This window comes from Sorex fumeus, unplaced genomic scaffold (genome assembly GCF_029834395.1).
Source record: "Sorex fumeus unplaced genomic scaffold, SorFum_2.1 ptg000002l, whole genome shotgun sequence".
Lineage (NCBI taxonomy): Eukaryota > Metazoa > Chordata > Mammalia > Eulipotyphla > Soricidae > Sorex > Sorex fumeus.
This window is the reverse complement of record NW_026606059.1, coordinates 14,117,759-14,135,669: the sequence shown is the minus strand read 5'-3', so window position 1 is coordinate 14,135,669 and position 17,911 is coordinate 14,117,759. Positions and strand designations below refer to the sequence as shown.

Sequence of the window (17,911 nt, the reverse complement as noted above, 5' to 3'; positions counted from 1 at the left end):
TGTTTCTCATAAACATTGTCTTCGTAAGATTCAGCTGTAGTCCTACCTTTCCACACTCACGGTCAAAGTCGGCCAGCATTTGTGCCGCTTGGCTGATGTTTGGTGTTATTAAAACAATGTCATCAGCAAAGCGGAGGTGGTGTAGTTGCCGACCATCTATCTTCACTCCCATTCCTTCCCATTCCAGTCGTCGCATGATGTTCTCGAGGGTGCCACTGAAGAGTTTCGGTGAAATGGTATCACCCTGCCGCACCCCTCTCTTGACATCAACGATCACTTCTTTGTAGAATGGTGAGATCCTGGTAGTGAATCCGCAATACAGCTCACGGAGGATCCTGATGTATTGGGCTTGAATGCCCTGATTGGCTAGGGCTTCAATGACTGCTTCTGTCTCAACAGAATCAAAGGCCTTCTTTAAATCAATGAACGTTAAGCAGAGCGGCATCTTGAACTCCCGAGAAACCTCAATGAGCTTGGTTACCGTGTGGATATGGTCGATGGTGCTGAATCCTTTGCGGAACCCGGCTTGCTCGCATGGTTGTCCTTCATCTAGTGTTCTGCCAATCCTATTCAGGATGACTCGAGTGAACAGCTTGTAGATGACAGACAATAGGGAGATTGGGCGATAGTTGCCAATGTCATGTATGTCTCCCTTCTTGAACAGTAGTACGGTCCTGCTGGTTTTCCATTGGGACGGAACCTTGCATTCGGACAGGTAGCGAGTGAAGAGCCGAGCCAGTGTATTGATGAGTACTGACGGCAGGTTCTTCAGGTGTTCAGGTCAGACCTTGTCTGGGCCGGGTGCTGTTTGCTTCTTTACCAACGAAATGGCGTGTCGGATTTCGGAAGGGAGAACGTTAGGAACGACATACCCATCCTGTGGAATTTGGTATGTCGGCAAGTGGACATGGCTATCGAAGAGATTTGAGTAGAAGTCATGGATAATCTTCTCCATTGCCGTTCTGGAGGATGTGATGGATCCATCAGGACGTCAGAGGGCAGTCATCTTGGTCTTATAGTTGGCGAAGGACAGGCGGGCGTTACGAATACTTTTCCCGGCTTCTGCCGCATCTACCAGTACTTCTGCTCTTCTCTCTTTGAGGTCTTCCTTGATCGCATCTCTGCACTGCTTTGCAAGCTCGGACGTTAGCTTGCGGTTGCCTGAGGCATGCGCCAAACCATGCTGGCGAATTAGCTCAAGAGTTTTCGAAGATAGGCAACTTTTTGTGGCTATCTCTCTCTTGGCGTTCCTCACACATTCATGGAGGTGCTGAACCAGTCGATTGTATTCCTCGTCAATGTTGTCAACAATGGCATCTTCCCATGTTGCCGCAATAGTACCAAAGAGTTCCCAGTTGGTGGTCATTCTGGGAGTTCTCTTTTTGAACTTTGCAGCCCTTTCTCCCCGCTCTGTGAAGTAGAATTTTGCACGAAGGAGACGGTGGTCCGATCCCGTTCGAAATTTTGGGACAACAGCGACATCAGTCAGGCAAAACCGTCGATTGAATATGATGTGGTCTATTTCGTTGTGGAATCGTCCACCGGGAGACTCCCATGTCCATCGTTTAGATTCTGCCTTCTGGAACTGTGAGTTACCATGGATGGTCTTGGTCGACATGATGAACTCAGACAGTCTCTCACCCTGTTCGTTCCATTCTAGGCCATGGGTCCCGATGTGAAGTTCTTCAGCTGATCTTCTCGGTCCTATCTTGGCATTAAAATCACCCACAATGATCTTATATAATATAGTTTACAATTTTTTGTTGTGCTTTATAACTCAGGTCATAATGTTACACTTTTGTTTGATTTTTATTTTCAAATATTTGCATGCAGGAGTAAACCCAAAGCTTTTCTCACCTTGCACATATATCTGAAAATTATTTTAAATGATTTTAATTTTGAACCTTATCAAAGTATTTTGTGATGGATCATAATGAACCAACTACATTTATAAATTTTATTTTATGTTAAGAAGTATCAGTGAACTATACAAAATTAAAATAAAGGAACCAAAGAGATGGTAGAGCAGATGACCCAGGTTCAATCCACTCGTATGGTTTTCCAAAGTCCCACTAGGAGTGAGCCTGAGTTAATGCCGTTTGTGGCCCCCAAACCAAACAAAGCAATTTAACTAAAAAAACCCAAAAGAATATAACTATACATATTTAGAATTTTTCTCCCAATTGCCTTTTCTATTCAGATATTACATTTTATATCATAAATATGTGTAAGGGCTGGAGCGATAGCACAGCAGTAGGGCATTTGCCTTGTGCATGGCCTGCCTGGCCGAACGGGTTTTGACTCCCCCACCCCTCCCGGAGAGCCTGGCAAGCTACTGAGAGTATCTCGCAAAACCTGGCAAGCTACCCGTGATGTATTCGATATGACAAACACAATAACAAGAAGTCTCATGATGGAGACATTACTGGGCCCGCTCGAGCAAATCAATGAACAACTGGAGGACAGTGCAGTGCTAATGTAATTCTCAAAACACTTTTCTGATAAGTATTAAAAGAATGTATTCAGTGCCCTCAAACCGTAAATTTTGTTTATTTAGTGAGTGATGATGTTCTGCCTAGAAAGGAATTGTTTTAAGTATGAGCATTCAAGTACACACAAACCGTACTTTATTTATTTTTTAATTTTTTAAATTCATTTTTTCTTTTAATTTTTTATTAAGTGAATCACCATGAGGTACAGTTATAGACTTACAAACTTCCATGCTTGCTTTTCAGTCATACAATGATCAAGTACCTATCCCTCCACCAGTGTCCATTCTCCACCACCAATGATCCCAGTATCCCTCTCCCCCAACCCCTCCGCCACCTTTGTGGCAGGGCATTCCCTTTTGTTCTCTCTCTCTCCTTTGGCATATACAACACTTACTTTAAAGAAGACTAAAATCACTTTTCCAAGTAAATACCATGTACAACAGGTGATGAGAGATCTGATAAACAGTTCAGTAACAAAGAAGAGAAGGTAAGGGTTTGCATACTTTTCGCATAAAAAGAAAGACAGTTCATCCTTGAAGTTAGTGTATGCTGTTTCTTTTTTATATAAAATGAATGACATGGGAGTCTCCCGGTGGACGATTCCACAATGAAATAGACCACATCATATTCAATCGACAGTTTTGCCTGACCGATGTCGCTGTTGTCCCAAAATTTCGAATGGAATCGGACAACTGTCTCCTTCGTGCAAAATTCTACTTCACAGAGCGGGGAGAAAGGGCTGCAAAGTTCAAAAAGAGAACTCCCAGAACGACCACCAACTGGGAACTCTTTGGCACTATTGCAGCAACATGGGAAGATGCCATTGTTGACAACATTGACAAGGAATACGATCGACTGGTTCAGCACCTCCATGAATGTGCAAGGAACGCCAAGAGAGAGATAGCCACAAAAAAGCGCCTGTCATCGAAAACTCTTGAGCTAATTCGCCAGCGTGGTTTGGCTTATGCCTCAGGCAACCGCAAGCTAACTTCCCAGCTCGCAAAGCAGTGCAGAGATGCGATCAAGGAAGACCTCAAAGAGAGAAGAGCAGAAGTACTGGTAGATGCAGCAGAAGTTGGGAAAAGTATTCGTAACGCCCGCCTGTCCTTCGACAACTACAAGACCAAGATGATTGCCCTCCAACGTCCTGATGGATCCATCACATCCCCCAGAACGGCAATGGAGAAGATTATCCATGACTTCTACTCAAATCTCTTTGATAGCCATGTCCACTTGCCGACATACCAAATTCCACAGGATGGATATGTCATTCCCAACGTTCTCCCTTCCGAAATCCGACACGCCATTTCGTTGGTAAAGAAGCAAACAGCATCCGGCCCAGAAAAGGTCAGACCTGAACACCTGAAGAACCTGCCATCAGTACTCATCAATACACTGGCTCGGCTCTTCATTCGCTACCTGTCTGAATGCAAGGTTCCGTCCCAATGGAAAACCAGCAGGACCGTACTACTGTTCAAGAAGGGAGACATCCACGACATTGGCAAATCTCGCCCAATCTGCCTATTGTCTGTCATCTACAAGTTGTTCACTCGAGTCATCCTAAATAGGAGTGGAAGAACACTAGATGAAGGACAACCATGCGAGCAAGCTGGGTTCCGCAAAGGATTCAGCACCATCGACCATATCCACACGATAACCAAGCTCATTGAGGTTTCTCGGGAGTTCAAGATGCCGCTCTGCTTAACGTTCATTGATTTAAAGAAGGCCTTTGATTCTGTTGAGACGGAAGCAGTCATTGAAGCCCTAGCCAATCAGGCATTCAAGCCCAATACATCAAGATCCTCCGTGAGCTGTATTGCGGATTCACTACCAGGATCTCACCATTCTACAAAGAAGTGATCGTTGATGTCAAGAGAGGGGTTCGGCAGGGTGATACCTCTTCAGTGCCACCCTCGAGAACATCATGCGACAACTGGATTGGGAAGGAATGGGAGTGAAGATAGATGGTCGGCAACTACACCACCTCCGCTTTGCTGATGACATTGTTTTAATAACACCAAACATCAGCCAAGCGGCACAAATGCTGGCCGACTTTGACCGTGAGTGTGGAAAGGTAGGACTACAGCTGAATCTTACGAAGACAATGTTTATGAGAAACAGCCTTGTTCCTGACGCCCCATTAGCTCTCAACAGAACAACCATCTCTGAATGCAACAGCTATGTGTACCTAGGTCGAGAGGTCAACATGACAAATGACCTGGCACTCGAGCTGCGCAGGAGGAAGAGAGCAGCTTGGAATGCCTTCAACAAGGTTGAAGAAATAGCTAAGAGGACGAAGAATCTCCATCCTTGGGCACATCTCTTTGATTCCACTGTTCTTCCTGCATTAACATATGCCTCAGAGACCTGGGCCCTACGCAAACAGGATGAGAATGCTATTCAGGTCTCCCAAAGAAGACTAGAAAGAACTATGCTTGGAATATCACGTTTCACTCAAATGAGAGAAAAAAATCCAGAGTTCCGACATCTGTCGATGATCAAGAATCAGGGACGCTGTCTCATTTGCCAAGGTGTCAAAAGTCAGATGGGCTGGTCACGTAATGAGATTTAAAGACGACTGCTGGACTAGAGCTGTTACAGACTGGATTCCACGGGATGTCAAAAGACCGCGTGGCCGCCCACCTACCAGATGGTCAGACTTCTTCGTCAAGATCATGAACGATCGGTTTGAGGCTTTTCATGTTCCCAGAGCGAACAGATGCCATTGGGCTACACTAGCACGCGACAGGGACAAATTGAGACATTACTGGCGCCCGCTCGAGGAAATTGACGACTAACGGGAAGTTAAGTGATTAAGTGATTAAGTGATAAAATGAATGAACAGTGTAAGAAAATATCTCTGCACTTGAAATACTCAGTGACAGTCTTATAATGTAAATAGTTGAGATATGGAGTGAAACCATCCAATTCTTGTAATCTGCCTTCTCAAAAGCTCAAGTCTTAGGGCCAGGGAGAGAACTTGAATGGCCTCAGTGCATGCTTTTTAAGTAAGGAGCCCCAAGTTTGGTCCATTGGCACTGCATCAACACCAGCACCGATGGAACCAACCCGTGAGCAGTCAGCGGGGAGTATCCCCCTGTGCTATTGGGTGCCACCTGTTCCTCAGCCCCCAAGATAGTATTGAAGTAGCTAGAAGTAATTTTATTTTACTTGTTAAAAGATACATGTTTTCAAGACCTATAGGCATAAAGCTGAACCCTAGAAATTAATTAAAATACATGACAGATTCAGGAGTGTCCTAACACAGCACAGGAGAAATAATGGGGGGAAATACCTATTTCTAAGTAAGAGTTAAGTTCCTCTCCAAACTGCACTGGAGCACTGTCCTCCCATTGTTCATCGATTTGCTCGAGTGGGCACCAGTAACGTCTCACAACAAATTGTGAGACTTGTTGTTACTGTTTTTGGCATAACAAATATAACACGGGTAGCTTGCCAGGCTTTGCTGAGTGGGTTCTCTAAGAGGGGCGGAGGAATTGAACCTGGTTGGCTGTGTGCAAGGCAAACGCCCTACCCACTGTGCTATGAAGCAAAGATAAATAAAATTTAATTGGTATAATAGTGGGTCTATAAAATTATTAAATGAAATTTTAGAGGGGGAGTTACATAGTTTTCAAAGTTCAAGGATTAATTAAGTATATGTTAGAAGCTCAAGTTTATGTTCTGTTTTTCTTATAAAATCCTTTTCATTGTTGTTGTTTGGGGGCCAATCCTGCTTAGGGGTTACTTGTGGCTCTGCACTCAGGAATTAGTCCTGGTGGCATTTTGGGGACCATATGGGATGAAGGAGATCCAACCCAGATTGATCCCATGCAAGGCAAATGCCCTGCCTTCTGTACTACAGTTATATCCTCTTGTAATATCTTAAATATCTTAAATATCTTAAATAGTTTAAAGTATATTATGTTTCTATGGATCTTTCATAGAATCTGTCAATTTCATGAGAGAATTGATCACTAAATACCAGAAAAATATCCTACAAATATGTCGATCTGGCAAGAGAGACAGCAACCATTCTAAGGTGCTTGGCTTCACACTGGGAGCCTTTGTTCATCACCACATTGTATCTGATCCTTCAGGCACGGACAGGAGTGATTCCTGAACACAGAACCCGGGTATAAGCCCCAGACACAGCTGGGGATAGCCCCCAGGCCACAGAAGTAAATATGAAGACATGCCATTTACTTATTTTTAATTTTTTAAATTTCTGTTTGGGAGTCTTGCATGAAAGTACTTGGGAGATACTTCTTGCTGGGTGCTCAGAGGTTGCCCTTGGCAGTCTTTGGGGACCCATGTAGTATCAAGGATCAAATTTAGATTTTTCATATGCAAAACATGCACTGCAACTCTTTGGACTATCTCTCCAGCCCCTTTCATTTTTAGTAAATTGAATGCCATTTACTATCTGAGGAATCTGCTGATATGAAGTGATTATAATATGTGTTTTAGTTGTTATGAAAGTGAGTGTAACATATGTCGTAGACTTTGTTGAAGACCCTGAAAAATAAAATCTACAGAATACCTTTTTCGGTTTTGTTATGTTTCAGTATTTGGAAATGATGGATTTTATGTTATACTGAAAGGCCTGGCTCGACTGCAAAAAGATCCCTATAAACATTTGGTTGAAGACATTAAGTCAGCAACTTCTTTAATGTCTTCAAATTGCTACAGCTTTGTTTACAATCAAGACTTCAAAAATACTTCAATTACTGACTTGTGCGTATCTTCAAAATGCTTAAAGGTGAGAAATAAATGTTTATTTTTCCAAAATAATGAGGTAATATTTGAAATTTTTAATCTTTTTTTTTCACATTCTTAAATCCACATTTCTTTGGTTCTGAAATAGTCTAAATACTGTGTCTTAAATAATACTATTATATTAAATTTGCTTAAAACTTCTTAGAACAAATTTTAAGACATAGAATGATTGAACTCATTTGTGGGATGTAAAAAAACATCAATATGAGACTAATACTAAAGACAGTAGAAACAAGGGCCAGAAGGATTGGTCCATGGGAGAAAACCTGTTTCAAGTGCTGGGGGAGAAGGCAGTTGGGAGAGAAAAGAAACCACTGTGACTAAGAGAGTTGGAAATGATCACACTCTGGATAAGAACTGTGTACTGAAAGTAGGTAAAGGAACAAACATAATAACCTCTCAGTATCTGCATTGCAAACCATAATGTCCAAAGGAAGGAAAGGGGAGAGAGAGAGAGAGAGAGAGAGAGAGAGAGAGAGAGAGAGAGAGAGAGAGAGAGAGAGAGAGAGAGAGAATACCTGCTGTAGACAGGTAGAGGAGAGGGGATATAGGAAGGAATCAGGGAACGCTGATGCTGGGAAATGTACACTGGTGCCGGAATGGGTGTTGGAATATTGGATGACTGAAACCTGATCATGAACAGCCTTGCAACTGCATATCACAGTGATCTATAAAAAAAAATTAATGAGAACTACCTTTAACGACATAGTACTGACATAGTACTGACAAGGATTGTGTGTCATGCTTGGTGACGGACTAATTTGATAAAAAGCAAAGGAGCACATGAATTCACAGAGACGGAGATCATAAAATAGGGCTTCAATTGTGTTCCCGTCATCCTGCTTACAATCTCGAGAAAAAAAGTAGCTGATGTTCACAAAGCAAATTTTATGATTCCTAATTTTTTGTGCAAATATTTCAAACTTTACCTATTAAAGCTCTGAAGGAATAGGGAAACTTACCTTTATAACAGAAGGCTGCCAATACCCTTTATAACTTAAATATCTATTATTTATCTAGTCTTTTATTTATATATTATATAATTATATATTATATAAAAAACTCATATGTTATTTATAACCTGCAATAGAAAACAAATTGTCTACTGTTGCCTTTTCGGCAGATCTGAGTGCTTGGGTAGAATCCCAAATAATAATGGTGGGTATGGTGTCAAAATATTGAATGTGATCAAAGTAGAGAGAGAGTAATGTGGAAAACATCTGCCCACAGGTAGGGGGAGGATGTGGAATTGAGGGTATACTGGGGGTTTTGGAGGTAAAAAAATGGGCACAGTGAAGGGATGGGTGTTTCATTGTATGACCGAGATTTAATCCCAAAAGTTTTGTAACTGCTCTCACGGTGATTCAATAAATAAAATTATGAAAAAAGGGGAAAAAAAGGAAGGTGGAATTCATGCCCATTTCAATCATCCTAATTAGTGGATGTATAAACAGCAATACTCCTAGAAAAAAAAAAGAATTTCTACTTCCACATGCCCAGTTGCAAACAGTCCCTTTCTCTTCATCCCTCCCTGACCAGGATATCAGGGATACTGGTTCTTGGGGTGGCTACATCGGTAAACTTGTTGTTTTATGTTTTTCTGAAAGGGAGATATTTGAATATGGGGAAGCATCCTCCACCCAGATCCTCCAAATTCCAGTAGGCGGGGGTCACACCCACCAACTGGCCTCCTGGTGCCATGTAATCCCATCAACGGCCAAGACCCAGAGATTATAAAACCCAGATCCCGGAGGGAGAACAGTGCAGTCTCCTGCCCCCGTGCCTGGCTGTCCTCGCTGGGGCTCCTTGGAGGAGAGTGGGTTGAGTTTCCCTCCCCGCCCCGACCAGGGCTCTGGCGACCGAAGACCTCCAGAACCAGCCACCACCATGCTGAGACCACTCTCCACACACATGAAGATACCGGCAGAGGAACAAAGTCATGCAGGTTCTGGGGCTGAGATCTCCAAGCCTGCTCGGATCGGGGCTGAGCATCCTCCACCCAGATCCTCCATATTCCAGTAGGCAGGGGTCACACCCACCAACTGGTCCTCTGGCGCTGTGTAATCCCATCAACAGCCAAGACCCAGAGACTATAAAACCCAGATCCTGGAAGTGACATCTTATTATTTCATGCTTACTTTGGACAAACTGGCAAGCTACCAAATGTAACCTGCCCACACGGCAGAGTCTGGCAAGCTCCCCGTGGTGTACCCAATATGCCAAATACCAGTAACAATGATGGGTCTCATTCTCCTAACCCTGAAATAGCCTTGAATCTCAGGGCTAGGATGAAGAAGACGTTACTGGGGCCTGCTCGAGGCAATCGACGAACAACAGGATGGTCGTCGTCGTGATTATCGATTAATTACATAATACAAAATATAATATATTTTAATTTAACATATTAAAATCCTGGACACAGAATAAAATTGTTTGTGTCATATAAATCCTTTTTTATTTCCAGATGAAATAGAATTTTTTCTCTTAAGACACATTTTGATTTGGTAAAATCTGTCATTGATTGAACATATATATTTTTGCCTTGTGACTGTTGTCACATGTATACACAAAGTAGTTTTGACAAGATAATTTTTGTTGTAAAGTCAGAAAGTAAAGTCACTTGCCTTAGACTCAACCACTGGGATTTGATCCCTGAGCACTACCAGGAGTGATCCCTGAGCACAGAGCTAGGAGAAAGCCCTGAGCATTGCCAGTTGGGACCTAAAACATAAAAGCAAAACAAAAGATAGGTTTTAAAAGAAAATGTTAGAAAGAAAATCAAAATGGCAAGGAGAAGTCACCTCACACCCATGATAATGCCTAAATGACCAACCCCAGAGTCAGCGATATTTCTCCAGAGGTAGGGTATAGGCCTGGTATTGATTTCTCTGGGCTCAGTTCCTGGCACTGCTGTGACTGTGGAACCCTAATGGCCACAACATACTCTGAGTCAAGCACCAACTTTGTTCCACATTTCCAGGTTAAGACTCATAACATAGTGGCCCCACCACACACTTCTGTCTGCCACAGCAACCGGTGGCTGTGGGCCTTAGGGAAAGTAAGTTGAAAATAATTAAAATTTCTGAAATAGCAAGTGCTGGTATGGCTCCCCTGGAAGAAAGGGGAGCCCTGATACATTGCTAGTGGACACATAAACTGGGCCAGGTTCTGTGGAAAGTAGTACGAATATTTTTCAAAGAATATTTTTGGAGTATGGCCCCAAACTAATTTTTTAAATTACTTTCAAAATAAATCAAAAGAAATTACCTTTAATTAGATGCAAAAAATTAAATTGACTTGTTTGGTGAAATATGTAATTCTTCTATTGAGTGCTATGCTGTGTACATACAATGTTGAATTCATTAGAAAACTATTGTTAGAATTATCTATAGAAATGTGCTATTCATTAACATAAATTGCCCAGAAAGATAAAGCCAGACAAAGAGTATTTCAAAAAAAACAAGCCGTGTTCAGGAGAAATTTTTTTAAAATTATAGTCTTGGCAACATGGTACAGTAGTATTAATGTTTATGATTTAACGTATGCAATCATTCTACCTAACCTCTACCATCTTGCTGTTACTTTTTATTCACCGTTGCATTCCCCTCAGTAGATAGTAGGGTGTTGAATGCATGTTAAAGGTATACTATACGTTCCCTTGTTTAGTTTCTCAACAAAACACAGCTGATCGAGATCATCTAGTATTTTTCCTTTTCTTCTGACTCATTGTTCTTAAATGATATCCCCTGCACCCCATTTTCACCCAAGTTGAAAGAAGCTGAAAGTTTCTTTCATTTTTATAGCAATGTGAAGTTCACTTATGTATGCATATTATGACTTCTTTATTGTTATTTTCTAATTGCATAGTTTCCATGTGCGGGCTGCTGTAATAAGCATTTTCATGAATATAGATAAGCATAATTTTTTTAATTAATGATTTTGCATTTTGGGCTAGATACTAAGAAGAGTTATCACAGGATCACAAGAAACTCTATCTTAGTTTTCTAAAGAATTCTCCTGAAGGTTTTCACAAGGTTGAGCCAATAAACATCCTTATCAACAGTAAAAGAGGGTCCCTTGTTCTCATACCCCCTTCACTGTTTGAATCTAGCTTGAGGCAGTTTTGAGTAATTTCCACATATTGGAGTAAGGAAATGGGCTCCCTATATGCTCAGAGAAGAGGCCAAATTAGAACTTGACAGAGTTCTCAGAAGTCAAAGTCGAGAAAAAATTTCCTAAAGCGTGAGATGATTAAATTTCCTTCATAGATGGGGCTCCTTCCTTTTACAATGAGATCTTTGCATGGGATCCTCTTAATTTTTTTTTTTTGCTTGATTGTATCTTGTGTCCATGTGAGCTCTTGTTAAATGATTTGACAGGCGGGTGAAAGCAGATTTTCATTAAGCAATACAATTTCCCAAAATGTTCACATATTTAACCTGACAGAAAAAAAAATGTGTCCTTGAGTCATTTATCTCTTTCTCTTTAAAAAGGAGTACAGTTGTGCTATAAAAAGCATTTTTTCATGAACATAGATAAGCATGATTTTTTTAAATTAATTATTTTGCATTTTGGGCTAAATACTAAGAATTATCACAGGATCACAAAAAGTTCAATCTTAGTTTTCTAAAGAGTTGGCTACTGTATGCAACTTTTGTTTTAATAGGCGGGTTGCTTTGTTTATTCAGTAAATATTCTTGTTTTTTCTCAATAGTACAAATAATAAAATAAAAAGTAATAAATCTCCTATCCTCCTGCCCTCACAAATATCGAGAAAGTGATATGCAATGGTGACACAGAGTTGAAAGTCCATCTGGGAAACTTGAGGATGTCGCTCTGATCCAACAGGACCGGCTCTGGAAGGCTTCAGATGCACGTGGGAGCTGCCATATGGCTGATGTTGAAAGTGGCTCTTCCTTTCCTATGTGATATAACTTTTAGAATCACAAATAATAGGTAATATTATAATAATACCTATTATAATATATTATATCATATATCACATCATAATCTCATATCATATGATTATAGCATATTATATATGATATAATATATAATAGGTATTATTATAATATAATACCTACTAACAGATTCTGATATAATCTGTTACATTCAATATTTTGACACGAGTCTCACCACCACTCAAACTTGCCAAAAAGGCAATGCTAGACAATTTGTTTTGTATTGCTTGTTATGGTCTCCACCCATCTCAGAGAGCCCGGCAAGCTACCGAGAGTATCTAGTCCACATGGCAAAGCCTGAAAAGCTACCTGTGAGGTTTTTGATATGCCAAAACGGAACAAAAGTCTCACAATTTGTTGTGAGATGTTACTGGTGCCTGCTGAGCAAATCGATGAACAACGGGAGGACAGTGCAGACAGTGATGATATAATCTATCATATGATATATAATATATCATATGATATATATAGTACATTATAGGGTATATTACATACAGTATATAGTATATTATATATATTATACATAATATTACCCATTATTATAAATAATGGGCTGGAGCGAGCGATAGTACAGCAGTAGGGCATTTGCCTTGCATGTGGCCGGCCCAGCCGACCCTCATTCGATTCCTCCACCCTTCTTGGAGAGCCCGGCAAGCTACCAAGAGTATCTTGCCCACATGGCAAAGCCTGGAAAGCTCCCTGTAACATATTCAATATGCCAAACACAGTAACAACAAAGTCTCACAATGGAGATGTTACTGGGCCTGCTTGAGCAAATCAATGAATAAGAAGAGGACAGTGCTATAGTGTTACACATTCCATTTTCCATTCTTCTGGTTTTCTTTTTTTTTTTGGTAAAAATGTCTCTGAAATGGTACACAATTTAACACATACACAGACACATACACACATATGCACACACTCACACATACATAAAATATATCTGACATTGTGGTTGAACCGGGGGATCACTGAAACAAAATATAAGAAATGTCATTGTCCCTAATAGGAGACAAAGTTGCACTTGTTACAAGGATTGTAATACCCAACTTTGTGAGTTGACATAGCAACAATGCTGAGCATATTGTTAGAGTTCATTTTTTACTATGATTATTACTGTTTTTAATGGCTTTATATTTCATTACTTATTCCATATTGTACCATCAGACTTTTAGTTTTTGGTATCAGTTGTGTGACAAGTTCCTCTCATTGTAATCTATGAAGCCCATCAGTTCATCAACCACGTTGTCAGTGGAATATTATTGAACACCTGTCTAATTTTATTTTGTTGCTCCCTTGCGTAAAATAATTCAGTCCTTTCTAGGCACTTGCAAGATATATTCAGATTCCTTTTCATGTATTTCAAGGCTCTTCATTTAGAAATTTAACTCCCTGGTGCACTTTTTTGCGTAGCCTTGAAAAACTACCTGTAGTTCAATGAAACTTTGTATTATTTTCTTACTACTATATATTTTCTTCCCTATACTTGGAAGAGTATGCTCCTTAACCATTTCCTTATAGTCTCTGTGAATTCTCAAGGAACTAATTAAGCTTTATTTCCTGCCAAATATTTTCTTGCTTCACCCTGTGCCCTGGGTATTTTAAATATATATATTCCAAGATTGTTCTATTGCTTTTTTGTCATACGATTCACTTTTCTGTGCTTTTTGACTTTTGTTTCAATCAGTTACAAATTCATTGAATTAGTATGTTTTATTCTTTAGAACTTGTTCATTGGTATAATTTGTATAGATAGGTCTAAATCAGTCTCACATACATATCTATGATTGGGTGATTAAAAATGAATGAGTGGAAGGGTCTAAAATGGAAAAGGCAGTGGATTTATGGAGAAGTATATATGATGTGGGAACCTTTTGATTCATAGTACTTGGACAGCAATTATAGATCACTAAGTCAAATTGGGAAAGATTGTATTTAATTGCTAGAACCAATCAGAAAACTTCATCTTTTATAAGAATTTATGAAGGAATTGCATTAGTCTATTGAGAGCTAAACTTCTTTAGGAAGAATAATTGGAAGTTTAGGTCACAATCATGTGTATCTTATTATTGTTTAATCCATGATTATTAATTTAGGATTTGTAAATCATAATTATGATTTAATGATGTCTGACTCCATTTCCATAGAAAGCTATGGTTCCTTCCTGACACTGTGTGACCTCGTGATCATATAAAAGTCCAAGAGTACATTGGGTATGGCCCATGAAATATAGAAATTGTACCTAAAGCATTTTACGAATTCAATTCAATTCCTCTCAAAACCCCACTGATATTTTTTCAAGAAAATACGAAAATTCTAAAATACATATGCAAACAGATACCTGCATAGTTAAAGAAATTCTGAGAAAAAAAAGAATAAAATTAGAGTTCCGCACTCTCTTACTTCAAATGATGTTAGAGAATATTCTTAATCTAAATAGTCTGGCCTTAGAATAAAAAATACACAGATTCCAGTGGAATAAAACCAAAAATCTTGAAATAAGTCCTTAGTTCTCTAAAAGTTTAATTATTATATAGCTAAACAGTTACAGTGAAGAAATAAAACCTCTTTAAATATTGAGAATGGCAAACACGAATAACCAAAAGCAAAGGAAAAATGAAACTAGGGCATTACTTACTATGACACACCAAGTTAGTTCAAAAATGGGTTAAGACTGTAATATAAAACCTGAAATTATAAATCACAAAAAAATTAGGCAAAATAATTTATAGTATTGGCTTTTTTGTCGTAACTGGGAATCTAACAACAAGGAAAGAAAAACAAAAATAAAGAAATGTATCAAATTGAAAGGTTTATGTACTGTGGTAGAAATCACAACAGAAGTTAAATGCAGCATATAATTATATTATAGTTGTACATCATGCATCTGACAAGAAGTCAATATCCAAAATATATAACTTGCATGACTCAATATCAAATAAACAAACAATGGGATAAGATGTTCTTAGACATGTCTCCAAATTAACCATCAAATATCCAACAGGCAGACAAATATATATTCCACATTGCTTATTATTAATGAATTGCAAAAACCCATAATGAGATATCACCTCATTACTACTAAAAGATATAGCTACATAAAAATGATTGAAAACAATAAATGATGTCCACAATTAAATGAGCTTGTTTTTGACTCTTAGTCAGAGTAAACCTGGCTACAAATCAGAAATTACCTTATTATCCATCCAAATAACTAATGTTTATGTCCATTCTTAATGTCATATAAAGTAGCTCTAACAGATACAAACTTTGTCTTATACTGCAACTGTGATGAAATTAAGGTGATTAAGCAAAATAAATGGGGAAAGAACTTTTTAAATAATAAAGAACAGAGTTATTAATTGCTAAATATTATAAACTGACACTAAAGGAGAATAAATGTTTCATTTATTGGTAGAATGTTTTTAAGGTAATAGAAATTCCTCTTACATCTTTTCAGTTGCTACTGATAATCTTCCCATGATGAAAGGGTGCTAATAGGGTTTTCTTCCATCTTTAAAGAGTGATTCCAAATGTGTTTATTTTCCACTGTGTCACTCAAGTCAACATTTAGCTGACAAAAATCTATACATAGGTCATTGCCTATGTCATTAAAACAGTCAATGAAATCAGAAGCAATTCATTGAATGATTATTTGGACAACTTTGTATGAAAAGTGATGAAGAAGGCACTTGCTTGATGTTTATAAGAATTTTGCTGACTGTCAAAGGCTGCCTACTTGGATTGGTTTAATAGACTCTGGCTTAGAGTTTCTAGAAAACAAAAATGATGCTTTATGAGCCAATTTATTCAATCCCCAAAATTACATATTAACTTGACAAATTTGTTTAATACATTTAATGAAACAATTTTACAGCTCCAAGGTGATGGACTGAATGTAATCAAAGAAAAAAAACTGCTATTTCTATGTTTGTAGCAAAGCTTCTGTTTAAGTTATATTTGTGAAGAGGAACATTCATCCAGTTTTCAAATAAGCAGTAGAAAATATAAGAGCTTATGTCACCCATTGTCAGTATCCAAAGTTCTCTATTTTTACACCAACAAGCATTTAAAGATATCCTTATAATGAAAATTTTAAGAATAAAAAGGGTTTTGAACATCTTTCATGCATAAAAAATAGTCTCCAAAATTATCAGACAAGCAATAACAAATGAGAAATAAAAATTTAAGTTGAAAGGCAGCTAATAAACCTGATTGCAAAAGCAGATACCTACAGTTTATCCTGTAGCACAGCGGGTAGGGCGTTCACCTTACAAGCGGCCAACATGGCCGACCCGAGTTCAATTCCTCCGCCCCTCTCGGAGAGCCCGGCAAGCTACCGAGAGTATTCGATATGCCAGACACAGTAACAACAAAGTCTCCAATGGAGACGTTACTGGGCCCGCTCGAGCAAATCGACGATCAACGGGAGGGCCTTTACCTTTTTTACCTTTACAGGCTAATGGTACAAAAATATTTTATTGTACTTCCTTTATCATATTGAGTGAAACATGAGTTCAGTGCTGTCACAAACCTGTTAACTAAAAAGTGAAACCAGTTATAGTAGTTTATCATGGACATTTAAGAATGTTGCTGATATAAGTAAAATATTAATGAATTAATATTTCACATCAGTTCTGTTCTTTTCACTAGGAATATTATGAAGCTAATATTTTAACAATTATTAATTATCCTATTTTTCTGTAATATGAATGTTAATTTTGAACATTTTAATAAGTAGTTATATTTTCAAGCTTAAAGCTATTTCAACATATATTGATAGCAATTAATATGATGTATTCATATTAGTTTAATATATCACTTTGATATAACGCATTCATCTTACTTTAATCTAAATTAATTACTTTAATATTTTAATACTTTAATTAATATATTGGTACACTATTGATATTTATGCTTATATTAATCAGGTAATTTAAATAGATATTACTAGTATCAGTATATAAAAGAAACAAATATTTACTTGAAATTGTTTTTGGAGTTATAATTGCGCCTTTTATACACAGTTAAAATAAGAAAATGTAATGTTTCTTCTCTTTGTAATAATTTTGGTCTGAACTGTAACTGTTGACATTTAACATTACTATTTTTCTGAGATAATAATAGCTTTAAAAAACTTTTATTACCTTGCATCAGTTACTATCTCATCAGTCAAAAGGAAGCTGTGTGCGTGAGGAGTGGGAGGTGGTGGCATTGGCAGCAGACACATTGACAAACTGTTCTGTTGCCAACGTGTTAGTATTTGTGTTCAAGAATAACAATATTTTGAGGAAATTAATCAGTCAACCCCATCCGGGGCACTCTGCTTCCCTCCCCGCGTCCTAAAGAGAAGCACTTCGGGTGTACTGGCAAATCTGAACATCTCTGAGAGTGCGTTGCGCACATCCCGTGGTGTCAGAGTGTCCTGTCTGGCACTGGCTCCTGCCTGCCCGACTGATTATCAGGGATAAACTTTAGCCACCGTGAGTGGTGTCTGATTAGAGTAAGTGGGTAAGAAAATAAATAAATTAGTGCGTGAATAAAAATGATTTTTTAATATAAAACGTTTTGAAGATCTTTTGAGAAACTTGGTGATATATTTGTTAAGCAAAAAGATGCCCTATGAACCTTCCTTTCATTTATACAAATGAATCAATAGTAAAATTGATTATATTGTGA

At 38.5% G+C, this 17,911-nt stretch overlaps 1 protein-coding gene across 1 annotated transcript in view; it reads left to right on the top strand.

The window, feature by feature from the left end:
• The window catches only part of CNBD1 (cyclic nucleotide binding domain containing 1), a 400,318-nt gene that overhangs the window by 206,296 nt on the left and 176,111 nt on the right, over positions 1 to 17,911 (top strand). The window contains exon 6 of the mRNA XM_056112619.1: positions 7,061 to 7,254. Coding sequence (XP_055968594.1) covers positions 7,061 to 7,254 — 194 coding nt within the window. The remainder of the gene's footprint in view (positions 1 to 7,060; positions 7,255 to 17,911) is intronic.